Source organism: Akebia trifoliata, chromosome 8, assembly GCF_017979445.1.
Source record: "Akebia trifoliata isolate Shusen 1 chromosome 8, ASM1797944v1, whole genome shotgun sequence".
Classification (NCBI taxonomy): domain Eukaryota; kingdom Viridiplantae; phylum Streptophyta; class Magnoliopsida; order Ranunculales; family Lardizabalaceae; genus Akebia; species Akebia trifoliata.
Window position 1 is genome coordinate 49,627,906 of NC_141382.1, and position 27,602 is coordinate 49,655,507.

At 34.0% G+C, this 27,602-nt stretch overlaps 2 protein-coding genes across 4 annotated transcripts; both read left to right on the forward strand.

Moving 5' to 3' along the window:
- Positions 1 to 2,310: 2,310 nt before the first annotated feature.
- LOC147397503 (ABC transporter I family member 17-like) lies at positions 2,311 to 7,148 on the forward strand. The gene is made up of 4 exons (XM_086449209.1): positions 2,311 to 2,470; positions 2,562 to 2,888; positions 5,610 to 5,797; positions 6,729 to 7,148. The coding sequence occupies exons 1-4, from the start codon at positions 2,404 to 2,406 to the stop codon at positions 6,978 to 6,980; spliced, it is 834 nt and encodes a 277-aa protein (XP_086305335.1). The 5' UTR covers positions 2,311 to 2,403; the 3' UTR covers positions 6,981 to 7,148.
- Positions 7,149 to 14,942: 7,794 nt separating this feature from the next.
- Positions 14,943 to 27,143, forward strand: LOC147397504 (villin-4-like). 3 transcript variants are annotated; one of them, XM_086449211.1, is made up of 25 exons: positions 14,943 to 15,112; positions 15,344 to 15,415; positions 16,806 to 16,927; positions 17,624 to 17,723; positions 19,067 to 19,135; positions 19,236 to 19,472; positions 19,569 to 19,746; positions 19,834 to 19,963; positions 20,403 to 20,565; positions 20,658 to 20,805; positions 20,924 to 21,024; positions 21,170 to 21,325; positions 22,612 to 22,680; positions 22,805 to 22,873; positions 22,983 to 23,120; positions 23,517 to 23,645; positions 23,731 to 23,878; positions 24,032 to 24,042; positions 24,157 to 24,297; positions 24,791 to 24,916; positions 25,013 to 25,078; positions 25,727 to 26,051; positions 26,144 to 26,352; positions 26,438 to 26,627; positions 26,727 to 27,143. In XM_086449211.1, exons 3-24 carry the CDS (start codon positions 16,872 to 16,874, stop codon positions 26,549 to 26,551), a joined length of 2,883 nt encoding a protein of 960 aa, XP_086305337.1. In that variant the 5' UTR covers positions 14,943 to 15,112; positions 15,344 to 15,415; positions 16,806 to 16,871; the 3' UTR covers positions 26,552 to 26,627; positions 26,727 to 27,143. The 3 variants fall into 3 exon arrangements, with proteins under 3 accessions (XP_086305337.1, XP_086305338.1, XP_086305336.1); XM_086449212.1 differs by lacking the exon at positions 14,943 to 15,112 and having other exon boundaries at positions 15,151 to 15,415; positions 26,438 to 26,611; XM_086449210.1 differs by lacking the exon at positions 14,943 to 15,112 and having other exon boundaries at positions 15,152 to 15,415.
- The last annotated feature ends 459 nt before the right edge of the window (positions 27,144 to 27,602 follow it).

Genomic DNA, 27,602 nt, shown 5'->3' on the forward strand with positions numbered 1-27,602 from the left:
TCAATTCGAATTGAATTCAAAGGTTCTTTTCATATGAAAGGAAGTAAGTTTTTTATTCACTAGTGATAATCTGGCTTAGGCAGGTGGCATACTCAATCCACCTATTTTGAAAGAAAAAATAAAGTGCAGTTTGTATCCCGAGGACAGCAGATCTATCATTTCCGAGATTGACACGTCGAATAAGTCAATTTAGTGTGCTACGTGCCTAAGTCAGGTTATTACGACACTTTTTTATTTGATTTAGATCAAAAGACTCTTAAAGTTTGAACGCAAGTTCATGGACTAATTAGGTAGCCAAAATGAGTGGTCCCCGCCACGTGGTGCAGTTTTTATTGTCAAGCGGAGAAGAACTAGTTCTTCTCATATCATATACTGTCGCTTTTTATCTTTCCGCTTTTGTCGATTGTGTCCAACACTGCACGGAAGAATACGACTAGGGGAAGGTTGATATAAAAATTAGTCACTAAACATTAAGAAGACTAAACTACCACTCAATCTTTTCCTTAAAGACAAATATATCCTAGTAGGATTGCAGTCCCCACCCCCACTGTCAAATGGACATTTAAGGAAGAAAATGAGTAGATTATTCATCATCATCAAGGGTTTGTTACAAAGATTTGGTATTGATTAAACAGATCTTATTCTTTCAATAAAAAAAGTTTCAGAAACAAGTAAATGCCTTGGTATGATCTGTTTTTACTATCTCAATTCATGTCTTTTTAAATATTTCTTTTATCAAGAAATAAATACTATATATATATATATATATATATATATATATATATATATATATATATATATATATATTTGTTTTAATTAAAAATATAATTAATGACATCAATATGCAATTAAGATAAAATATTTGTCTTAAGATTTTCATTGTGTATAAACTCCTAAAAAATCTACATTGATCCCTAGTAAACTTGTGTTTTAATATTTTGTCTCAAATTAGAAAACTCCACTTCAAGAATTTCCTTACATGTCAAATGCAAATGGTGTCAAAGCCATGTTCTTGGGGTTGATGGTAAATAGAAATTCACTATGATTGTATGTGTTTCCGTAAAGACTTTACTAACTAAGTTAGCTAGCACCTGCAATTAGCTAGGTTTATTATTTTAGAAGATCATTCACAAAAAGTTAGGATGACATTAGTTGTCAGAGTCAAAACATGTGTTCGAGAAATTTAACTGCCCATATCAAAGTTGTGCCGACAATGTTTGTTGATGAATAGATCCAACCATTTCTCGGATTTGAATATGTTTCCTCCATTCATTTATTTTTCATTAATAGTAATTCATTGTATAACTCTTGAGCTCAGGAGCCCAATTAGGTTCGAGAATGTTGTAATCAAATGTTTCACTCCTCACACTTGGTTCATATAATTAACAAGTTAGCAACTTTGAGGTAGTAGGTTCAAGTCTAGCTTACTCACCAAAAAGAAATAAAAAATCAAATTAAAATCGATTCTACCCCCATCACTTAAAAAGTTCCCTTTGCACTCTAAAAACAATGTTGCACTCCCTCTTCTTCCTCCCTTTTCTTAAAATAAAGAATTGGTGAGAAGTGTACTTAGCAGGAGTCTTTAAAAAAAATAGGAAATAGTTTTTTTTTATTTTTATCAATGGTAAGATTGCAATTAGTGTTGTCAATGGATCGGGTCCTTATCAAAGCAGAACATGATTGATCTGGATCCGGTCCAATAAGATATTAGATCAAAACCTTATCTGATCTGATTATTATCGAAATTCAAAACATTGATCCGGATCCAAAGTTATCGGATCAGATTTCAAGTCCAATCCGATCCATTGACAGCCCTACTTGCAACGAGGACCAGTGATCACCAAATTTTGATATAGAAATAAAGGCAGCCCGGGACCATTTATCCTCAAACATAGGGATTAACAGAGATTCTTTTAGGAATTCGTTCTAATCATGCTTCTCATCCCCAAATACCACTAGCCTAGGCAACAACTATATATTAATTAGCAAGCAAGTTGCAAAGATCTGTCTACTGTACCTTAAAAAGTTGATTGTAAATGATAAATATGCCTATTTTCGTCTTTTTAAGATGTGACTTTGATTTTCACTGCTTAGATGTTATAGTCATATATATTTTTTCCTCGAGATACGAGTAAAAAGCATTGACGGTTATGTGTACACTTCCACGTCAGAAATGTGAGAATCGCAGTAAATTGTAATGTCAAACCAGCATCAATCCATTCTATTAACCTTTATAATCACATTTGGAAAATTTTCCACCAAATAATGACACGTCACAGGAAAAAAAAGACGGTACTAACTAGGTAACCCCTCTCTGGTGAAGACTCATTCTCTATCTACACCTATTAAAATTTCTCCAACCGCCTCTCTCTGTCTCTCTAAGCCGAAATTAAACTTCGAATAATGGAGATCGAGTCAGCTAATGGTAACGCTATCACCGAAATGCTTCCTCTAATGGCGTCCGATTCAGGTAAATTAGACTGATCCCTTCGTCCAATCTTCTTCCCTCCCGAAAAATCGATTCTAATTCTCTGTCCCTCTCTCTCTCTCTCTCTCTGTAGCTGAAGTGCGAGAGCATTTGATGATTGATGTTGTTGAATCCAAATCGGAACCGATATCGAAATTTCGGATACGTGATTTGACGAAAGTTTCGGATGCGGGAGATCCAATACTGCGTAACATCAATGTTGAAATACCTAAAGGACTGATCGTTGGGATCATAGGGCCGAGTGGGAGTGGAAAATCTACGCTTTTGAGATCTTTGAACCGTTTGTGGGAACCACCATCTGGTACGGTTTTTTTGGACGGTCAAGATGTCTGCAATCTCGATGTTCTTAGCTTACGGCGTAAAGTAGGGATGCTGTTCCAGCTACCTGTTATGTTCGAAGGTACGTAAACCTGCGCTGAGCTTGACTTAAGTTTCTAACCGAAAATCTAGTTGTCGTCTGCTACTTCACATAAATCTTATCTTCTCCGTGACGTTTGAACGTTGAAGGAGAGAAAATCTTATAGTTGAAGATATAAATGGAAAATTTGCCGTAGAATTTGAAGAAGTCCCCTTAACTTTTAGTTAATATTAGAGATACCCTTGTGTTTTCAAACTGATTACATGCTCCTTGACCTAGGGTTTTCTTTCGTAGAGTAATTTAAATGACACATATACCCTCATCTTCGACCTCTCTAGAAACTCTCTGATTTTTCTACTTTATTTGTTTTGAAGGAAAGAATCTTAAAGATTGAAAACGTGGGGTGAAACATTTTACCTTAAAAAAATTCAAGCTGTTAACTTCCATGGTAGATGAATTTGTCGTCGTCATCCAAAAATAAAAATAAAATTACGATTAAAATAAAGTTTAATTTTTCAATCCAAAAAATCTATTCTTCTACTTCTTGGAAAAATATTGTTTTTTTTCTCTTGTGGTTTGATGAACGATTAAAATAAAGTTTAATTTTTCTATCCAAAAAATCTATTCAAACTTCTTGAAAAATATTGTTTTTTTGTTTTTTTCTTCTTGTGGTTTGATGGTTAAGGAAAGAGAATCTTAAGGTTGAAGATGATGGTAATATACTTAATTCTAAAATTGAAAATGACTGATTTTAGGGGATGTAATCAATTTGAAAACGTGGGTATCTCTTGTATTGATCGAAACATAGATATATCTAAATCACTTAAAATAAAATAAAAAATAAAATATTTTCTTATCATTTACAATTTGTTTGGATTGAGAGAAGAAAAGAGAACCTCATCATCATGAGAAAGAATAATGATTTTTTTGAGCTCCCCCTCCCAAATACTCCTTTAACGCGGCGCGGCAGTGCATAGAATGAGAGATTTTCCTCGAGATACACATTTATATATAATTATGAGGATGTGGAATTTTGTATCTCGAGAAAAATCTACCAGACGAGTCGGGTAGAGAATAAAAAGTATTTTTTCTCTCCATCCTATTTGAATAGATGAGAAAGAAAACTATGAAATGGAGAAATTTTTTTTTTTTTTTTTTGACTTTTTAGTAATAGTTTGTTATTTTTCTCTTTAAATCCCTTTGATTTTGGGAGGAATAATAAAATAGAGGATCTTTTTCTCTCCTATTTTTTCCCTATTAACCTCTTCTCTCCGTAATTTCTCAAACAAGAGAAATAAAGAGAAAAGTGATTCCTTTCTCTTCTCTCAATCCAAACGAAGTCTTAGAGTTCAGAGACGAGGGCATCTAGGTTAGTGTTTCCTTGAAGGGGTAAGTCATCAATTGGCTATTGAACAATTGGGAACTTCAGCAATTTGTCATAGGTCAAGTTCTTTGGTTTGAATGTACAATCAACGCTCAGTATCAAGCATGATGCATCATGCGTGCTGATCACACTAACTAATGACGTTCAACGAATTTGACATTTGACATCTCGATTAAACCAAATTAAACACACTAATATTCCGCCACTCAGGCTAGAAACCCTTACTAAGGCTTTTGGGCGTACCGCATGAAGGGAAAATTGGCTCTAGACGTGGAGTTCTATCGGGGCCCACTCGAATCAAACGTCCATCAATCACCAATTGGATAAAAGATTTACTACATTGACAAGATAGCAAAATCGACACCTAAAACACCAAGTTCATATGTAATTGACATAGTGAAAATCAGTCTCCTCGGCACCTATTGATGCTCAAATCCTATGGGAAGAAATCATCCAATCAAGGGTTAATCACCAATAAGACTCCACTGACGTGTGAAATACTTATAAGTTTCAGTGGCCCGAAAGAGTGCTTGACGACTCATCAATTGGTTGCATACAGATCAAATTTTACTATTTTCATATGCTAATCTTTTCTGCACAAAGCATACTCTTTCTTTTTGTTGGGCAAATATGCAAATATTAGTATAATCGGCTATGTGTCGGCCAAAAGAGAGCTTTAGTGGAACAGCCACGGAGGAATTAATTAATTAACCAATACAAAATTGCTTATGGCACATGGCACATTGTTTTAGGCCCCTTGATCTATAAATCAACATCATTAAAGCCTTATCTGAAAAGTTTGTCGAATCTTTTGAAAACAAAATCTGTTCTCACTTTGTCTATACTTTCTTAGAAAATTTAAATGCACGTTTCTTTTAATTGGGATTATCATCATTTTGATCAACTTTCCTTTGGTTTATCTAAAATTAATTAGGCTTACTCATACAATTTCACAAATATTCATACATATGATGTAGAAATTCGGCTCCTATATCTACAGATTCAAGACATAGATAAGATGATGATCGTCTTCTGACGAGCTCTATATTTGCAAATTATACTTCAATTCATAAATCATAGATTATACATTTTTATTTTTATTTTTGTATGCAGAGTTTCTTATTGAATCCATATGAAACTTTCTTATATTTTATGGACAAAAGATCTAATATCTAAAAGGAGAAGGGATCATGAAGGAAGGTTCTCTAGAAAAGAAATCTCTCGTTCCACTCATTTGGTTTTCTAGATTTATTTCTTGGAACACATTTATGATTATTTGGCTTCATTAGAAAATTAAATACCAGGAAAGAAGATTTTTGATAGATTGAACCAACATTATTAATACAAATAATCTTAATTAGAAATCTTCTCCTCCTCAGGCACGGTTGCGGACAACGTAGGATATGGACCACAATTGAGAGGCAAGAAGCTAACAAGCGATCAGGTAGCCAAGCTACTCACCCTTGCGGATCTTGATCCCTCCTTCGCCACCAAAAGTGGTAGTGAATTATCCGTCGGAGAAGCTCAGAGGGTCGCCCTTGCTAGGACCCTAGCAAATGACCCTGAGGTACATTCACTAAACTGACCGATTTAGCTTGTAAAAATAAATATAAGGGGCTTGTATTAAAATTATGAATCGTGATAATTTGACTACCTCACGTGGCAAACTCAATCGACTTCCTTGACGTGACAAGTTTGGACCCGTAGAACTGCGCTCCTTGGGATACACAGCTGCACTTCCCCATTAAAAAAAGTGTATCTCGAGGGAATCGTGTATCCCGAGGAGCATATATCTATGGTTTCTGAACTTGTCACGTCAGGGTAGTCGATTGAGTTTGCCATGTGGGGTAGTCAGATTATCACGACTCTAAAATTATTTTTACACCAAATAAGGATGTAAGCTCACCAAAAAAATTATGAAGTAAAATGAGCGAAGAAGTAAATCTAATGGCTTAAAAAAAGAACAGAAACGGATGCAAACATTAAAATAATAGAAATATTTTTTATGAATATAAAAGAGTCCTGATAAAAAAAATATAGAATGATATCAGGGTTATCAATGGGCCGGTGCTAAGTGCTAGTCCAAGCCCAATCAGAATTCTGTTTTGGCCGGGTCCAACAGAAATAAACCTTGTTGGTCAGCAAGTATTTGGACTAGTTATGGATCAGATTGGGCTGCAAACTTAGTTATACATTTAATTACATCTATAATTTATTATAAAGTATGAGTTATTGGATTAGACCATGATGCCCAATGGGCCTATCTCCCAAGCTAGCCCTAAATATGAATTGGGTCAAGCTTATCCTTGCCCTTAACTAAGCGGACTTAATAATACTACCCAAACCAGCAGGTCCACAATTGACTGGGCTGGAAAAAAACCTGGCCCATTGATAGCCCTAATTATTATCCACAGTGAGATGTGTTGAAAAAGAGTTGGTGTGGTGACATAAGGTCTTTAAATAAATTATCCATATGACATTATGTGATTTACATGAAGGTTTTGCTGTTGGATGAGCCGACGAGTGCGCTGGACCCAATATCGACACAAAACATAGAGAATGCAATTATGAAATTGAAGAAGAACCGAAGTTTGACGACGATCATGGTGTCTCACAGTGTGAAGCAAATTCAAAGGATAGCTGATATTGTGTGCCTTGTTGTGAATGGAGAGATTGTCGAGGTCTTGAAAGCAGACAAACTATCTGAAGCCAAGCACTCCATGGCTCGAAGGTTCCTCGAACTCAGCTGATTTCGTTATCCGCTAAATCTTATACTTTGATACAAGAGAAGAAGCAACGACTATGAGTATACTATATGTACTACATCAAGTTTACATGGTTTGGCCTAAGGTGCAAAATCCTAGTGGAAGTTTGTTGTGTCTCATCAAATGCAATAGTTTTTACACTATGTTTTAGAACTCATTAGACTTGAAAACTTGTTAAATTGGCTTTAGCTGGAATGAATTTTGAATTAATTAGGAGATAAAACTCGGTTGGAACAAATTTATCAAACAAATAATTCTAATTCCATTTGGAAGAAATATTCAAATAAAGATCACGAAAGAATTGAGGAATATTTAAAAGTACATGGCTAAGATGGTGAAAGTAGATATGAATTCACTCTCAATAACAAAAGGCTTAGCTCTACAAGATTATTTAGCCGAACCTAAATCTTAAGGATGAGGCTTAGTTGTTTTTGTTGTTGTTAATCATGAATAGTGCACATTTAAAACTTATCAATGACTCAGCCCCAAAATTCAATGGAACCAACTCGCCACTTCAATTTGGTAAATCATCATGTTAGCTTGAAAAAGCACTTAATTAGGTCAGAAACTTGATGAACTTATTGGATTAAAAATTTAACATTTCATTTATTTTAAAATTAAAAAAAAAATTTAATAGTTATGAGTTTATTATATTTTTATTTGATTCGTTTGAGTCGACTCATGAATTATTTGAATGATTCAACTGGGGGAAGATTTTTTAATTTTAAGCCCATGATTTTAGTTTTGAGGGAAGAACATCCAGAGGTGGAAAAATAACTTTCCAAGGGGATGGGAACCTATTTTTCTTCCCAATCAGAAAAATCACATTCAGTTCGAAATTTAAATTCCATGGAAAATATGTAATAAAATGCCCAAAGCTCATATTTTTCAAGAATAATCATTTTCTCACCAATTGTCCATGCACAATCAAACACACACAGAAAAAAATGAAGGATATTCGTAAATTCGACGAGTATAATCAGAAATCAAATCAACAAAATCATAGAATCATACTTTGATGCGCCGTATAAAGTGTAGTTTGAGGCTAGTATTTTCCTAATGTTATGATTTTGTTTTGTCCTATTGTTTACAATCCATTTTACAAAATAGAAAGTGTTGCATGGCCACAAAGTCAGAGTAAAGGTTTAAAATGGCAAGGGAAAACTTTAGAAAAAATGTTGAAATCGGGAAAAAACAGGAAAAAGAGTCAAAATAATGAAAATAAAAGATTATGTATATATAATAAAAATTTATAGAATCAAGTTATTGTCATCAAATCCCATATTTTAACATTTATGAACCACCAAATTCTATTTTGTATCAAATCCCACATTTAAAAAAAATGCTTAATTATTTTTTTCCTGTGAAAAAAATGAAAATAAAATGACGTTTTTTCTGTTGCAAATGAAAAAGTCATGTTTTTTAATCGTCAGAGATACAAAATACATTGTTTTTAAAAATAAAAATAAAACACCATTTTTTGTTACTATGATCTATGGTGTTTAACCCAACCAGGTGAATAAAGGGTCCAAATTAGCTTGTCATAGGCATTTTTAGTTTATTTAGCATAGAGAGTATATCCTCTGTCTGTAATGGAATTTTTTTTCCCAACAAGAAGGGCTCTTTTAAATTTCTTTTATACCCTTGGTTCTGCTTCATATAAATACACATTCCAAAGATAGATATAGAAGTAAAATTTAAAATTTTCAAGTATAACAGGTGCTGTTTTTGGTAAAAATAATTTTGTTACCAAACAGGGTGTATCTCCTATATGCTAACATGTTTTCAAAAACTGTGCTGGCAGTCCTCTAAACTTAGTTTCACGTCTCGTCTCATTCAACTCTGATATCAAGTTAACTCAGATGATACGTCTCGTCTTGTTCGGTAGTGAGACAATGGTTTTTAACCTTTTAAAAAATCTGAAAATTTATGAAAAAATTCAGAAATGATTCCTAATAAAAAATTTAAAAATAGACATATAAAATTTTAAAAAAAATCATAATATACCTATCAAAATAAATAAATTTAATATTTACATTGAGAATATAGGGTTGAGAACGTTTAACTCATTTGTCTCGTTTAATTCGGACAAGATTTTGAAAATCGCTTCTGATACATATCGTTTGTCTCACGATTTATTCATTGCTGTTAGGTATCATTTGTCTCGAACAAGATATTGGAAAATCTCATCCGAGACGTCTCACTTATCTTACGATACATGGTCATCTCAAATAAGTTTGTGAGTTGGTCTCGTTCAATCATGATACCGAGCTAACTCGAGTGATACGTCTCAGTCTTAAACGAGTTTTAAAACCATGGCTGGCACAGTAATTTCCACCATATGCTAACATGTTCGATTGTGTACTTCTCCCTTCACTTAATAGCTCTAAATTTGGGTTCTCAAGTACAAGAACCAAAATTTAGGGCATTTCTTCTTCAACCATGTTTATGGAGTCAAAGAACAAGTCATGGTGGAGCCAAGATTGATGTTGAAATGAAAGTGTGGGGTTTTTTGTGGGGGCAATTTTAGATAAAAAGTGATGGCTAGCTAGCTAGCGATGGTGACAAGGACATGGTGGGATGAGAGAGAGAGAGAGAGAGATATGATTGCAAAGGTTTAAATGGTCAATTGTAAAATGTAATATTTTTAAAGAAAATCCATTAAACATGGGCAACTTTGGTTTAAATTCTTGATTCAATAGAACGTTCATTTTAATTCCTTAAACATATATGAGAAAGGATTTTAAAGTGATGTTCTCGTTGATAAAATGTAGTAAAATCATTAATATTTATTTGAAAAATGACAATCTCGTTGATTTATAGAAGTGATGATCTCGCTGAAAGATAGTGAGATTGTAGCTATTTATTCTAGAAGTGAACAATGTATTGGAATAAAAAAATTTCTGTATTCAAACCACAAAATGGTAATTTACCCATACTTATATGTAGGATGAGCTCTAGAAGATTGTTTGGGATTGAAAAATCAAATGAAGGTGAGTCGAAAGGCTAAAACGCATTTTAACTTCAAAATAGCATAACTCTATATCAAACAATGACCAAACTCGAGAAATCGACAATTGTCTCTTGAATCAATTTATAACCACAAAAAGGTCATTTTGAGATCAAAACACATTTTTTTACCAAACTTTTTTATTTTTAATAAATTTCATTTTAGCATACTTTCAGATATTTTGAATCTAGGTTTGTGTTATTGGATTCGTTCTTACTATGTTCAACCATGGTCAGAAGTAGACCAGTTCGAGGTTTGGTTTGTACTTTGTTCAAGGTAATTATTAATTATTTTTAAGTTAGTAGAAGAGTTTTAGTCAAATTAAAATTTGTAACATTAATCCCTATTTTTCATTATTTCAAGAATAAGGAGTTTATTATCATTACAACATCATTAAGTAGAACTCCTTTTTCTCTCCATAAGGTTATATTTTGGGTAGAAGATAGTGATCTTCTTTCTTTGGCAATCACTACTATAATATTATGCCCATTAAGTAGAATTCATTTTCTCCTTATGGATTCAAGGCTATATTTTGGGTAGGAGATAATGATCTTCTTTCTTTCACAACCAAAATTATGATATTATGTCCCACTACAAGATGTTACGTGCAAACACATGTATGCCAAAATAGCTTATTTGTAAATTAAAATATTTATTAAATTTTTTTGAAAGATATTTATGTAATTTGGAAAATTAATCAATTTTAGGACTTCAAATTTACGATTAACGAAAAGGTGTGCTTAGCTGATAAATTAGTGACACGATCCACATGTAGAGTATAAAACCGTAACTACATAACCATCTTCTTCAGCAATTTTCTCTCCACCTAACCAATCGGGTGATGCTATTCAATACACGTGGTATCAAACCATTGGCTTGGTAGCTTAGCACCTTTTTTCATTAATAACAAATCTCAATTCTTATTTTAGGGACGTCCGATTGCGATTTACTTAATGTTTGATCAAAATGACTTTGATTAAGTTAACTTTAAATATTAAGATGGGGATATTTTTGAACTCTAAATTTTTGGTGTCTAACCACTTCTACTTGGCCTTCTCTCATTGTACCGTAAATAATTGCATTAATCAGTGATCCCAAAAGACAGGAAAGTTTCGTGTTACACTCTTTTTTGGGCCCAAAAACCTCTTAGTGGAGTTTACACACCAAAATATCAGGAATTAATAAGAGTTTCTTTGTAAAAAAATCAATCTGATTGATTTTCTAGAAAGCTGATGGCTCGTTGTGTGTTAGAAGGATGGAACTCCAAGGTGTGCACAAAATCGTATAGGAATTTTATATTCTAATTGATTGGTGAACATGAAATTAAAGTAGCCGACTGAGATCTATTTGTTAATTCAACCAAGTCAAATACGTCTCATTGTCGAGGGTGTTTAGTTTTATAGGATTGTAATAAGTAAAATTTGGGGTGCCAATAGCAGTTTTCGTTTTTAAAATTATTATCTTTTATAGGGATTCATAGTTTGGAATGGCAGCCTCAGCCTTGGGTTTAGATAGTATTTTACTTCACTAAAATATACACCATCGCAACGTGTCATTATCTCATTAGGTAGTTGAACACAAATGATGAAGCCTAGAAGAACCCAAGAAAGAAACCATCGAACATGAATATGTTGGGTCTTGGAGTTGCATAAAAGCTTCCAGACGGGTAACGTTGGTGTCAAATTGCCACCCCACCTGTCTTGTCTTAGGTAACCTGCTTGAATACTACAAATGTGTATATTATCCGTCCACACGTCTATATCAGTGGGCCCATCGTTCAGAAATTTTAGTGAAAGCGGCTTCGATGAGGACACTGATGCTCTTTTGGGTCCACCACTTGATGGCCTCACACCCAAAACAGAAAGTAAAAAAAAAAAAAAAAAGAGCCCGAGATTAGAAATAATATAGAGTTTGGTGCGCTTCAGGCGTACTGTATAATAACTCAAAATAATATAAAGAAAGAGTTTTTTTTTTTCTGTAAATAGAAAATAAAAACAAAGTGAAGTCACGTTAGAAAAGGTTGTGATGTGGGGAACGTTGGTATTACGTGGGGTGGGAGATTGTTTGTTTCATTCATTCGTTCCTTCGCTGGCCATGTGCGTTGCTATGCGAATCTAACGATTCTTGAGAATATTTGGGGATAGTTCTCTCAACTGACAGAGGAGGGGGACATTCTGTACCATAAAAGCTTTTCTAATATAGCCACCAAAACTACTTTCCCTTAGAAAAAAAAAATTCTATTGCCACACCATCTTCTACTAATGCCACACCAACTGAGAAAAAAAATCGTGGACCGTCCATTTTTTGTAAATCAATTTTGATGGGGTTAGAAGTTTCGGAATGAGCTGATTTTTGGTGAGGATGATCTCTATGGTGTAGAGATCATCCTCACCAAAAATCAGCTCATTCCGAAACTTCTAACCCATGTAAGACAAAACGCGTTTGTTAAAGTGTGTGGTAAAACTTAGGGTGCCGAACGGGACCCTATAAATAATTCTCTCATATTGCCACACCAACTTTACTAATGCCACACCAACCCTCATGTAAATCACCAAAGAATTGCACATGATTAGTGTGGTAATAGTAACTCCCTCTTTTTTGCACTGTTATCCTTGCCCTCAAAATTGAAACTTTTGCCAATTTTCTACCTGCAAGTTAGATGTCTAAGTTCATTTTTTCACAATAATTTTCTCAAAAAAATTATTATCATAATCTTTGCAATCATACAAACACGTATTGTAAATGTTAGTTTTGGTGAATGAATGGATGAAATGATAATAACTTCGTACGAATTTCCTTATCAGTTAAATGCTAAAGTAATTTGTGTTTTTTCATCCCATCTCAATCACAGAGATTTTTTGCGCATAAAAAAGTCAATTTGCAATTTCACAAAATTCCCGATAACTAATTGTACGAAATCTAACAAAAGTAGTTTTCATAGATTGGAAATACCCTCCAAACACGTGGGTTCTTGTAATTGGTGGATTCTGAATTCAATAAAAATCCCAAATTAACTTTTCTTTCTGCAAAATTTTCTCTCAACCATACGTTTAGTGCTCTCCCTCAAATATTGTTAGTGGCACATCTAATTTTGATTGGTTAACCACAGAAAGTAAAAGACATGAAGCAAATAGATTTTCTTTTCTATGGCGGAATATTAAAATTCCTTGCTTCTTTCCCGCTTTTGAAATTGGTACACAAGCACTTTTTTATTTTTCACCTTTACGAGTGTCAGTGGGGCCATTGACTCAAAATTGGAACCTAATACCAAATTGGAACCTATTTAAATTGGAATCTGATTTTCTTATTGGATATTCAAATAACATGTGGAGAGAAAACAAATTCAATTTTTTTCTAAATCCAACTGATTTTGATTCATAATCAAAATAAAAAAATCCTTATGTTCATATGTATCACAATCAGAAGAAAAGAAAATCTTATGTTGAATATTATACATATGAAAAAATAACAATAAAATAATTTGTTTAGAAGAAATTTGACATTGTTAGCATTATATATTCGTGTCATTTTCAGGTCCTACCAAATTCAAATACTAAATTAATAAATATTATATATATATATATATATATATATATATATATATATATATATATATATATTCAAGTAGTTCCAAATCCTAGATGTTGTGACTCAGATACTATAAAATAGTTAGACATGGAGTTGGATAACCGATTTTGATTTAAGTACCAATTAACACACACACACATCTGTGAACACCTTTGTATCTTTAATCAAAGCTAATGATGAGAAGAAGAAAAAAAACACTCATATATAATGATTTCGATCACCAACCGATTGATTTTTTTGTGTGGGGTCAAACACTAATGAATCAATTAACTTGAATGATTATACCAAGTGACATATAAATGAGATATGGAGTTGGATAGCAGTCTAATTAATGATATTAAACTCTTAATCTATTAGAGTAAAGGAGTGACCACTTATGAATTGAGCATGATTTTCAGAGAAATATTTCATTTCGTTTATAATCTATTATCCTTGAAAAATAGAAATTAAAACAGTTTAGGGTTTGTTGGTTATAGATTCCAGCTTCTGCTTCGGGATTCTATGTTTGAGAGAAGCAGTAGCTTAGAGTTTGAGAAGTTGCGTCCAGGAGAATCTTGCTTGTTATAGAAATTGAGAAAAAATTAGTAGAGAAAAGTTAAAATGATTATATTATTTGATCGATAAATTACTAAAAATGAATGGTGAAATCGTCATTTTAATCCCATATATTTTTTCGATATTGACTTCTCATAATGGTTCTTGTGGAAAAGCAGGCCCAACAAGCCTTCTCCAAAATATAGTTTTAGACTTTATGCAAAAATTGTTGAATAGAAACCGTCACCAACAAAGGTGCTTTTTCAACTTTTTCGACTCAAAACCCAAAAAACCATCTAAAAAAGCCGTAAGAAACTTACCCTCAAGAAATATGAAGATTTTAACTTTTAAATTACAATATTAAATGCATTTTTATTTTTATAGATTGCCAACGATCCATTCACCTCAGCTGCCACAAAGGCGACCCCAACTGTGCAGGTTTCTTATCCTCTCCGACCACATCAACTTTTACTAAGAGCACCTCAAGCGAGTTAATTTATTAATTGGTGTGCTCTTAGTAAAAGTTGGCGTGGAAATAGAATCTCTAGATTTAACAGTATATTAGTTAGAGAAAAAAAACTAATTTTAGGCTGTTAAGAAGTTGGTTGGTGGCTCTCTGTGTTCGGCGTATTTGCAGAGAGAGAGAGAGAGAGGAGATGGAAAATGAATCTCAGCCACTCAAAATCTCGGAAAAAAAGCAACGGTTGTTGATGATGGAAGGAGAATTTTGAACAAAAGAGAGAATGTGGTGGGTGGGTCCACCAAGCCTCCTCTTTCCGTTACCTTTTGGACCATCATGATGGCCGGTGACCGCCATTCCCTCCCAGTGTCTGTCCCACCTAGCGAAAGCCACGCATTTTAATAAAACCCTAAAAAGGAGGGAAATTAAGAAATCAAAAATAGATTAAAAAAAACAAAAACAATTTTATTTTATTTTATTTTTAACCTGAACAGTTAAATACCAGAGAGAGACAGAGGGACAGAGGTATCTTTATTTATTTTTTTTAATTTTTAATTTTTTTAAAAGTTTTTCCTGGATTAAAATGTAAAATAATTTGATTATTTTTTTTCTTCTTAAAAAGTATGAGATTAGAGAGATTAATTTTTTAATTAATTACAGTGAATCCTACGGGCCCCTTTTTCATTTTCATTAGTGATAAGCACGCCTGGCACTCATCATTCCTCTCTCTCTCTCTCTGTTGTTCTTCATTTCTAGGGTTTGTGGCTCATTAGATTGAAGTTGTTGCTTCTTTTGGACGTCGAAGCCAACTGATTCCATCACTAGGAGGTATGTTCGACACATCAACAATTACAATTTTTAAATTTTCTTTTTAAAATTTAATGATTTTGTGTGTTTTTTGGTTTGGTTAAGTTAATGTTTAGTTTCGTTAGCTCGTTAAAGAATTTTATGTGTTTTGGATTTTGAATTAAAATTTTGTTTTTCAAATTTTTACCGAGGTAAAGAGGTAAAGTGAAAAAAGTTTGAATTTTTAGAGTGGACATGGTTCGATCTGGTTTTCTCAATTGGTTGGGTTTGGTTTCTGGATTAATTGTGCTGAAGCAGCCTATTGTAGCACTGGAAGTAATTTATGGTGTTTTAGGATGCAAAATTTCCTTTCTTTTTTATTATTAGAGAATGAAATTTAGATTTTTGAGGGGAATTGCATGATCTATAGAATTTGGCTTCAGGTCTTAGATTTTTTTTTATCATTTTTAATTTTGATGTAAATTCAGTGCAGATTGCATTTTTCCGATGCCCTGTTTTAAAGTGTCAAGAATTTTGAGGTTTTGTTTCAATTTTCAGCATTTTTTTTTTTTGTTGATATTTTGACCAATCCTGGTTAAGTCTTATACAAGGATTTGGTTTAAGGTCATATATATTTTAAAATAAAATTTGGTATTTAGCAGATTGGCAGTACTCTGATGCAATATTTTGAACCATCAGGAATTTTGAGAAATGGTTTTCAATCTTGAAAGTTTTAAATTTTATTGACATTTTCATCAATTCTGGTTAAATCTTTATGCAAATTATACAAGCTAATGATCAAGGAAATTGTGCAATTTTGGGCTTTTGTTTCAATTTTAGACATGATTCAAGTTGATGTTGAACCAAGATTTTAAGCCTTGTTCTCATGTGCTACTAGTAGTTACCTTTCGAAGGTTTTTATATCTCCCATGATCCTTTTGTTTACGTTTGTATTTGATCAATCTATTCTTTTTTGCAAGTTTCTTCTCTATCTGTATTTCTTGAATCATATTTCTCCTGTTCTCTTCTTTATTGGTTTGTTTAATTGCAGTATGAATTTCTCTGTGTATTTAATGCCCAAACCTTCAAGTTCTGTTTCTAAGACTATTTCCAAGCAGTTTATATACATTCAAGTATGCCTTAATCAAGGGTTTACATCTTGGTTTCAACATCACTTTGGGTCTTGGCCAACAATAAGACAATCTAAAATTTTACGATTTTTCTCAATATCAGTCAAGATGTTCGCTACTATGTGTAAGATATTTACATCGTATGTGTCTTGTATTGTTTCCTCTTCTCACTGCACAGTGTATGAGAATTATAGATACAATGCTATGCTTGAAACATAATACTTCTCTTCCTTGCAACCTTCATGTTGGGTTTTATTTCTGCCTTCTGTACAGATTTTATAGTTGAAAATTTTGTTTTACAGGATATATCTACCTCCCTCTTCAAGCTAAAGTGAACAGAAAGTTCATATTTAGAACCAAAGAATAATATGGCGGTTTCCATGAGGGATTTGGATTCAGCTTTCCAGGGGGCGGGACAAAAGGCGTATCTTTTACCCTGTGATTTAATTCAATATAAATAATTCTATAAGACTTGTTATGACCTTTATTAGTATTGAATTGTAAAAAAAATGCTAATAGGGTGCACATCTATGGAGAAATTACTTGTTTTGGTTTGTTATGGATGTAGATTTTATAAATGTTCTGGGGAAGGATTTGATGTTTTAAATGTTCTCCTGCATTTCTATGGATGCACCACAAGGTTGCAGCTGACTAGAATGTTATTGCATGTCATCCCTGCATTGGTTGACTTCAGCAAGCCAGTGCATGCTACCCTTGCATTGATTCCATTAGTTAACTTGGGCATCTTCACTTATTTTTCTTATCAAATATTGCATTAACGTTTAACCGGTAGTTTCTCATATTCTTTTTTCCCAATAGAAAAGATAATTATCTTTCAACCAAGACAAACAATGTGTCATTCAAGAGAAACTTTTCTTTGCTATTTTGTGATTTATTGAAAAGTAAGAACTTTCCTGCTATTCAGTTTTACTCCAAAAACAAGAAATATATATAGGGTCAGGTTCCGATAACTCACAAGGAACGACTCATGAAAAAAAAACACAAGCATGATCCCGACCATTTGAACACAATATCCAACGGTCAAGATTTGTGTGTGTGTTTTGTAAATTTCCACTTTTTATGTGTATCTCTATGTTTTATAGTCCTTGACAATGTAAAGTGGAATGGAAATATGGCGCATTGAAAACTTCCGCCCTGTGCCTGTCGCAAAGTCCTCTCATGGAAAGTTCTTTACAGGAGATTCATACGTAATTTTGAAGGTAGGCAATTCATGTTTTTTTTAAAATCTAATTGCATGTGGTTTTAGTTCCCATTTGATTGATCTGTCTTTGATTCATTTGACATTGCAAAGTTGGATCTAAAAAAGATGGTTTTATTGGTATAATCAGTTGTGTTTATAGTTCATAGTTTTGAGGACTAGATCCCGATTTTTATTTTTCCATCTCATTTAAGCAAGAACCAGGGGATCACTGGAGACTATTGAAACATAGTTCTTCGTCCATTCATTTGCTTCCTTTCAGCCGAGAGATCTTTAATGACCTAATTTGTATGGCTGTTCAGGATTTAAAATTGTTTTATTTTCCAATTATTTCGTCAATTAAGAGTAAAAGAAAGAAAGAGATAGAATAGTAGGAATTCTCTTATCCCATTCGGAAGGATCTCATTATTATAATTATCCATAACTGTTTATGGGAATTTTCTTGTAGCTCGACTTTTTCGTCTTTTCATTGCCATACCTTACTTAATGGATCTAATTACTTTGATAGGTATAATAACAGTATGAATTGCATTGCTACTTTATTGGCCTACAATCCCATTCACTATGCTCAAAAACTATATTCATGTAGAAAAATCAGATGATGTTGAAGCCCTGTTTGAAAAGAGTTTTTGATGGTTCATGTCGTCAACCTGGAAAGAGCCAAGACAGAATTATCCCCTCTACATTGGAAAGGGATGGAAACAGGAATACCAACATAGGAATCCATTTTCTCAATCTTCTACTCACAAACATCAATAATACCCGCACAAGCCATTAGCTAGTCAAGTCTTCCAATCCACTAAATTCTTGTCCGTCTAAAATTGATCATGGGCTAGTTGACTGTATTTGGTTTTAGTTTCCAGAAGAATAAAAATGTCAATTTAGCAATCATTCCTTACCGTGTTCTTCAGTCCTTCAAATCGACCTCCATGCCCCCACAAAAAAAAAAAAAAGAACAAACCCAAAATACACAACTTTCTCCTCCCCTTGGCCTCCATAATCTCCTCCTCCTTTCATCATAATTTACCCCACATTTTCAAATTTCTGCATGTCCTTGGCATATTTTCATCTTGTTTTCCTCCTCTTTTTATACTTTCTATTTTAGCAAAGAGTTTTTTGATCCTCTCAAAACCATTGGAAGATAACTCCAAGAACTTACTGAATTGTAAAGGAAGATAATTGATTTATGGACAGATTGACTCTGACTAGTTGTAAAATTACATCTAGACGTCCACTGTTTTTCTCGATAGAAGTTTTACTTGTTTAGTAAAGATACCGTGCTTTCAGCTATTTCAAACAATTACTCTAATTTCTAAAGGTTATAAACCATTATATATTGTGCAGACAACTGCCTTGAGAAGTGGTGCATTTCGGCATGACATCCATTATTGGCTTGGTAAAGATACCAGTCAGGTTAGTTGTTATATCTATAGAGTTTCTTTATGAGGTAAGACCCTGAGAAAAAATGAATTTCCAATCCAGTGTCTGAGATATGTGTAACTGAAATGAATAGGATGAAGCTGGTACTGCAGCCATCAAGACAGTTGAACTAGATGCAGCCCTTGGAGGACGTGCAGTTCAATACCGGGAAATGCAGGGCCACGAAACTGAGAAATTCCTCTCATATTTCAAACCATGTATCATCCCTCAAGAGGGTGGGGCTTCATCTGGCTTTAAGCATGTTGTGGCTGAAGAACACCAGACACGTTTATATGTCTGCAAAGGAAAACATGTTGTCCATGTAAAAGAGGCAAGTCAATGGACCTTGCTTAACTTCTAAAGAAAATGGATATATTTATGTCATTTTATTTGAATTTTTCTTAAGCTCTATTTCCATCTTGGCCAGGTCCCTTTTGCACGATCATCACTTAATCATGATGACATTTTCATTCTGGATACAAAGTCTAAAATTTTTCAATTTAATGGTTCCAACTCATCTATTCAAGAGAGGGCTAAAGCTCTAGAAGTTGTCCAGTACATTAAAGATACATATCATGATGGAAAATGTGAGGTAGCTGCCATTGGTAAGTGTACATATCAACTCAGAAGCTCAATGATGTTAGTTTAACACTCGTATTATTTTGAGTTGATATATTGTTTATTCTACAAAGAGGATGGGAAAATGATGGCCGATCCTGAGACTGGAGAATTCTGGGGTTTCTTTGGTGGCTTCGCTCCACTACCAAGAAGGGTTGCCATTGAAGATAAAACTGTTGAAGCTTTTCCTACGAAGCTGCTTTGGTAAGTTTGAGTTTATAATAAATGTGTTTTCTTGGTTTTCAAATAACTGGATCTATGATTTGTCACGGAGGGTTAGATATTTCAGAATGAATTATCGTTTTGTTCTCTCGATGATTACTAAAATATCATTCTATCTTTTTCTAGACTTAGGTTCTATAATATACTGAATTTAAAATTCATTATTTCTAACAAATACTGTTGTTTTAAAAAAGTTTTTCCACTGCCAACTTTCTCCTTGATTTTCTAGATAGTAACCTGAGTGAAAACAAAGATGATACTGAAATCTCTGTAGAGTTTTATAGCCGAAAATTTTTCCTGGTTAATATTTATCACTGTGACTTAAGAGCCTTACCATTTCTTCAAGGAAATTCCCATTAAAACTGATAGGAAACTGTTTGGATATTGTACTGTGGTTCTGACAATAATTGTTTCATTATAGCACTGAGAAAGGGAAGGCAGAACCTGTCCTTACTGATTCTTTGACAAGGGAGTTGCTAGACACAAACAAATGCTTTCTTCTAGATTGTGGGATTGAAGTTTTTGTGTGGATGGGAAGAAATACATCTCTTGATGAGAGGAAAAGTGCAAGTGCAGCAGCAGAAGTAATACCCTATTCTCACTTATAGAACCTAGGCCTTTACCTCTGATCAAAATTCTGTGTGCCTGTAGCATCATCCTTAATCTCACTGTGCAGGAGTTAATTCATGGCTCTGATCGACCAAGATCTCACATAATCCGTGTTATTGAAGGATTTGAGACGCCATTCTTCCAATCAAAGTTTGATTCATGGCCTCAAACAACTAATGTGACTGTATCCGAGGATGGTAGAGGCAAAGTTGCTGGTCAGTAATTGAAATATCTCTTATTTCTTAACCTGTATATCTATTCTCCTCACTATGTTGTACCATCAGAGCTTATTTTCTAGTTTTTGAGACACTTATATTTCTGATGATTTTGTAGCACTTCTAAAACGTCAAGGATTTAATGTAAAGGGCCTTCTGAAAGCTGCTCCTGCAAAAGAAGAACCTCAACCATATATTGATTGCACGGGCAATTTGCAGGTTCTATTAGAAGACTTTTGTCATTTTATATTAATTTTTCAGTCCATTTATATCTAATCTTAAGAGCTGACTGAAAGCCAAGTTTGAGAATCACTTTAAACTCGAAACCCAAATGCTAACAGTAGTTTCCAGCTTGGATGCACAGGTTTGGCGTGTAAATGGCCAGGAAAAGACTGTCATTTCGTCTTCTGAACATACTAAGTTTTATAGTGGAGATTGCTATATCTTTCAATATTCATATCCTGGGGAAGATAAAGAGGAGTACCTTATTGGCACTTGGTTTGGTAAGCAGAGTATTGAGGTAAAGAACTTTTTGACCAATTTATAATCTTTTCTTTATTTCCCTTTCAGTTATATTGTTTGTCAGTAAGACCTTTCACTAAAAAGAATGTAAGGGATTTACGATGGTTGCAACTTTGAACTGTATCTTTTTGATAAGGAATAAAAATGACCGAATCCTCCAAATTGATTTGGTTTATTTATGGTGGGCTAGATTATGCTATTCTTTATGTCACAGTTGACAATATGGCATCTCTTTTATTATTATATTTTCTTGATGGAAGATACAACCTAATATAAGGAGGAATAGTGATACAGAGTTTGTTTTTGTTTATCTAACGCTAAATAGCTGGGATAAGGTTTATGCTACTGCTGCTGATGTTGATGGGGCTACGTCTATTCTCATGGGGTTAAGATCAATTCTCTTTGTTTTTTTGCTGATCTTTTCCTTAAACTTTTCCATATAGAATAGCAACCCTGGTAGCAGACAAACGAAAATGATGCAGACTATGGAAGACACAGGAGAAAACAAAAAAAGGATCAAAATGTACCTGAATCCCTACCAAAGCTCAAACGTCTTGGATGTTCATTTTCTTTTCCAAATTTTTATGTGACTACACCCCTGGTTTGGCATACTTTTCTTTGCTCTTGTTAAAGATAGCAACCTACCTATTGTTGTTGTTCGTAAAGGATCGGGAAAGTTCTTGGAATCTATGAAGCAACCAATTACTGGGGTCAGCACATGAAATCTACTTCACCATTCAACTTTATCTTTGGCTATATCTTCAGTCATGGCATTTATCTTGAGTGAAATATATTATGTAACCAAGGAAACAGATGTGACCATCGACACTTGGAGACAACAAACTAGACTGCAATATGTAGTATCAAATCTACGGTGGCAAACAGCAACAATCTTCCATAATTTGCGAAGCTGTCGTCGATTTTTCTTCTCCAAAGATATTATTAGTTGGAGATGTCTCATATATGTTCCATTAAGTTGTATTTTATTGCAACTGTAGGTTAATTATTGTTCTATAGAGACTTCCCTAAGAAGCTCTACCTATTATGTGCGTGCTTGTTCACACACTGGGTGACCTGATTCACGAGATTTTGGGAAAATTAAGGAATCACTTTCTATGATTAAAAACAATATCTTCGCTGGTTCCGGTACTTGTTCCGTTGGTTTGACTGAAATTGATGTTTTGGAAATACTTTATATAAACATATTATTTTCTAATTTGTCCATTCTGCGTACTGGGAATCTATGGGCATCTTTAATTATTATACATCTATAAATGGATACAGGAAGAGAGAATTGCAGCTATCTCACTGGCAAACAAGATGGTTGAATCTTTGAAGTTTCAGGCGGCGCAGGTAGTTTCAACTCTTAAATGTGCGACTTTTGTGTTAGAATTGACTAACAATTACCATATACCTTATCTATATATAAACGAAAAACAATTTCCATGTACTATAGTTTCTTGATTTGCATTTACAGGCTCGCATATTTGAAGGAAATGAACCTATTCAGTTCTTTTCAATCCTTCAGACCTTTATTGTGTTTAAGGTTTGTATAAATTTCTATTATCTAATTTGTAAAGCATTATTTTTTCTGTTTGTTTATAGAATTATTATTTAGTTAATGCAAAAATAACAATTTATCTGAAACTGAGCAGGGTGGTATTAGTTCTGCTTATAAGAACTACATTGCGGAGAAAGAAATTACAGATGATACGTATACAGAAGATGGGATTGCATTATTTAGAGTTCAAGGTTCTGGACCTGATAATATGCAAGCAATTCAAGTTGAACCGGTACACCTTTTCAACTTCCTTAGTAGCTTTCTGTTTCATGAAATATAAATTTAGTATCGATGTATCATCTCCTTGACTTGGGTTTATAGAACATTTGTCTCGGTAATCTAATTTGGGATCATAAGAGTGATGTTGCTTCTTAAGCAAATCTTAGCTGGATTGCTTTGAGTTTTTTTTTTTTTTTTTTGGTGAAAGTTGACCTAGTCATGGTTTAAAATAAGGATATTAAGTAGTTTTCTACTTTCTGGGAAATTTAATGAAATTGCAGACATTCAGTTTCCTCTGGTCTCATTATTACTTTATTCCTGTATTGCTATTTTGTTTACTTCATTGTCACCCAAATGATTGCTATATTTGCAACAAAGATTTACTTTCGTCCTGTTTTATTTCAATCAGGTGGCATCATCCTTAAATTCTTCTTATTGTTACATATTACATAGTGGTTCCACTGTCTTTACATGGTCTGGGAGCCTTACTACCTCAGAGGACCATGAGCTTCTTGAGAGACAGCTAGATCTGATAAAGGTTTGTTCTTTCAAATCTGTTTTAGTGTTTTAAACATTGACAATGCCATTATTTGGGTTCATATTCACTTTTCAAATATTTGCAGCCAAATTTGCAGTCCAAACCACAAAAAGAAGGTACAGAAAGTGAACAATTCTGGGATTTGCTTGGAGGTAAATGTGAATACCCCAGCCAAAAGATTGCAAGGGATGCAGAAAGTGATCCTCACCTATTCTCTTGCACTTTCTTAAAAGGTAAGAATGTATAATAATTATTTGTTAACTATAATATTCACTCTTATTTCTTTCCTATACTTTGCTGTATTATACTTAATGTTCCATGCATGGATCTGACGGTTTCGGTGTTCCTTTGAATCAATTATTGCTGAAATATTCGTCGACTTGCAGGCAATTTAAAGGTGTGTATTTTGTTCTTTGAGTCTATTCTTTCTAACCCACATTGCTTTAGGTCAAAGTCAATGCTTATCATATCTTATTTTCACTCATGCCACGAACGTATGTTTCCATTGTAGGTCACAGAGATATACAACTTCACCCAGGATGATTTGATGACTGAAGACATATTCATACTGGATTGTTGTGTTGATATCTTTGTTTGGGTGGGGCAACAGGTGGAACCCAAAAATAAAATGCAAGCTCTATCTATCGGGGAGGTATGTCATGCTCTGATCAAAAGCTAGCCTTAAGATGTCTTTTTTTCTTTTCTTTTTGATAAGTTCAACAAACTATATTGAGCCAACCCCAAATAAGGCTTTGATGAGGATGATGAATCAGCTATATTGAGGGAAAAAATGGATACATGCTCCATGGTACAGAAGAGATTACAAGAATCAACTTTAAGAAGCTCAAAAAGAAAAACCAATATAATGGTTTACATTATTCCATGAACACTCTTGTCCAACTTTAAAAATAGCTCTTGGACTGTTCTTAAATCTTAATGATGTCTGATTGGTCCGTACAGAACTGCTATGGCTCTGATTTGACAATACCTGACTCCGTCAACTTGTTTGACGAAATTACTGAAACCGTGTCAACTTTGTCAGTCTTGTTGACTTTGCCAAGTTAATCCATGGTTATCAGCATTTATAAGACATCTATTCCACCACTAAGCTTCTTGGATAGTCTCTAATGCTTTTCCTTCAACAGAAATTTCTTGAACATGATTTTCTTCGAGAAAAATTATCTCGAGAAGCTCCAGTATTTATTGCCATGGAAGGAAGTGAGCCACCCTTCTTCACACGTTTCTTCACATGGGACTCTGCAAAATCAGCTGTAAGTGATCTTACAAATGTGGCAATTCAAGTGAGTAATCATTAAAGGTTTAGTAACTTTGAAAGTGTTTGTCTTTCTTTATTTGTTTGGGCACAGATGCACGGAAACTCATTCCAGAGGAAGCTTGCTGTAGTGAAGAATGGAATTACTCCAACACTAGATGTAAGGAAAAAGAATTCAGTTTACAATTATCTTGATTTTCTTGCTTGCATGATTAGAGACGTATTTTTGCTGACTTTGGTCTTCTTCTGTGGTGTGTTTAAACATTTTCCTATCTTCTCCAACTCTAGATGTAAGAAAAACTATAATCTATTCTTGCAAACATGATTACGTACATAGTCTTGCTGACTTTGGTATTTTTGTGTGTTTCTTTCTTCTGTGGTGTGCTGTAACATTTTCTTCTCTCTTGTTCAAATGACAAATCCCCAGTTTTTTCATAAAATGGATTTGATCTCTTCCAATACTGCGTATTTTATTTATATTATCTAAAAACTCAAGTTTTTCTTAAAAATCATGGGAGTTGAGTTCAATGACATGAAAACGCATGTTTGCACATTCTAATAAGGTTTTTTGTGTTTTCTTAATTTCGTCAACCAGGAGGACCCAAATTTATATGTAGTCATGTATGCACAAGATTTTGATTTTAATTAAATATTATAGTGGATTTGCTGTGCTTTGTACTCAAACCAGTTTTTGTCATCTTTCATTCCGAGCAGTCTTCAGTCTGCTTCACACTTTTATTTAATGTCTTTCCCCTTAATTCCGTTAGTCAGGATTGGTTTTGTAATTAAATATTTGCTGAATGATTAGAAACCGAAGAGGAGAACTCCGGTATCATACGGAGGAAGATCCAGTGTGCCAGATAAATCACAACGGTCCCGAAGCATGTCTTTTAGCCCTGACCGAGTTCGTGTGAGAGGCAGGTCTCCAGCCTTCAATGCACTTGCTGCTGCTTTTGAGAACCCAAATGCCAGGAACCTTTCAACTCCACCTCCAATTGTTAGAAAGCTCTATCCAAAGTCTGTTACCACCCCTGATTCAGCTAAACTAGCTTCCAGATCAGCAGCCATAGCAGCCCTCACCGCTACGTTTGATCAACCCACACGGGAAAATACTATACCCCGACCTCATAAAGGTAATGTTCTGGTATATTTTATTGAAGGCAAGTAGATGTTTATCCCCATAGTTGAAAGTATGAATTTTTTTATTTTTTTGACATGGATGAAGTGAGCCCAGAAGCCTCTAAACCAAAACCAGAGGCAAACAACAAGGGAAACTCCAATTCCATGAGCAGTAGAATAGTAGCGCTTACTATACAGGAAGATGTGAAAGAGGGTGAGGCTGAGGATGATGAGGGACTTCCTATATACCCTTATGAACGCCTTAAAGTATCTTCAACAGATCCAGTTACAGAAATTGATGTGACCAAACGAGAGGTAATAATCGGTAGGCATCTCATCGTATATTTGTGTCCATCATTCGGGTCTGAATTTTTTTTTTTTTACTACGTTGTGCATGCAGACTTATCTGTCTTCAGAAGAGTTCCGAGACAAATTTGGGATGATGAAGGATGCTTTTTATAAGTTACCGAAATGGAAGCAGAATAAGCTTAAAATGGCTCTACAGTTATTCTGAGACGACTCCTGAATGCTTTTATCTCTTCAGCTTCTGCAATCAACTTGCAGATGGAACAAGGCATGGTGTCCAATTCGTATGTGTTCTTTTTTTTACATTTTGTAACCATTTTTTTTTTCCTTCTTGATAGGTTTCAATCAATTTATTATTCCAAATGCTTGCTTTCTTTCTGCAGGAGGACTCAAATTTTTTAGTGAGGGGACAGCATCAGTGCCTTTTTAGCTGCTTCTGCTCCCCAGGAGCTTGTTATCACGAGGTTTTCCCATTTCTCCTTCCATGTTGTTTGGATTTCGACTTTTTTTTTCTTTTTTTTTTCACGTTTTTTTTAGTTGTTTGGTATTCTTTACAGTCACAGGTGGGTTGTGAGCTTGCAATTTTTTTTTTTTTTTTGGTACCATTTTTACTTTATTTAACAATTGTTTGTAGTGAGAAAGAATTAAAAGGAGTGTTGCCCAGACTACTTGGATTGTATTGTGTAATCCAGGGATGCAAAGTGTGTACAGTAGAGTGTATAAACATTTGGTGCAAAAACCACCCGGTCTTGTTTGTTTCAATAATAAAGTCTGATTTTTCGCCCTTTTTTATTTGATTAGATTTATTTATTTATTTCCTTCTGAGTTCGAAGCATCGGTTTTGGTTAACTCCAGTTACGAAATCAGCCTCTAAGCCTCTGATCTTCTCTGCAGCCTTTCCTGCCTTTTGTAGATGTGTCCATGATTCAAAAGTTTCATGCTGTTTCAGGATGTTTTAATTTAAGTGGAGATTGGATCAAAACATCAAGCATGAAAATTGGATGTTTTGGAACGTTTTGTTTTTGATAGAGACCATTTTTATTTTTCTTCTTATACAACAATTGCATCGAAACAAGACTTCAAACCTTGGCTGTGATTCCAAAATAGTACAGTTTCAAGTTTCCTTCCCTGTTTGGGTAAGTTATAAAATTATGTTAAGAGGAGTACTTTAAAAGATCTGGGTTAAAAAATCCGCTTGCCCAACAGGTTTCCCTTGTACATGTGGTGCAATCTAATCTCATGGAGTCGAGGCATCTTTT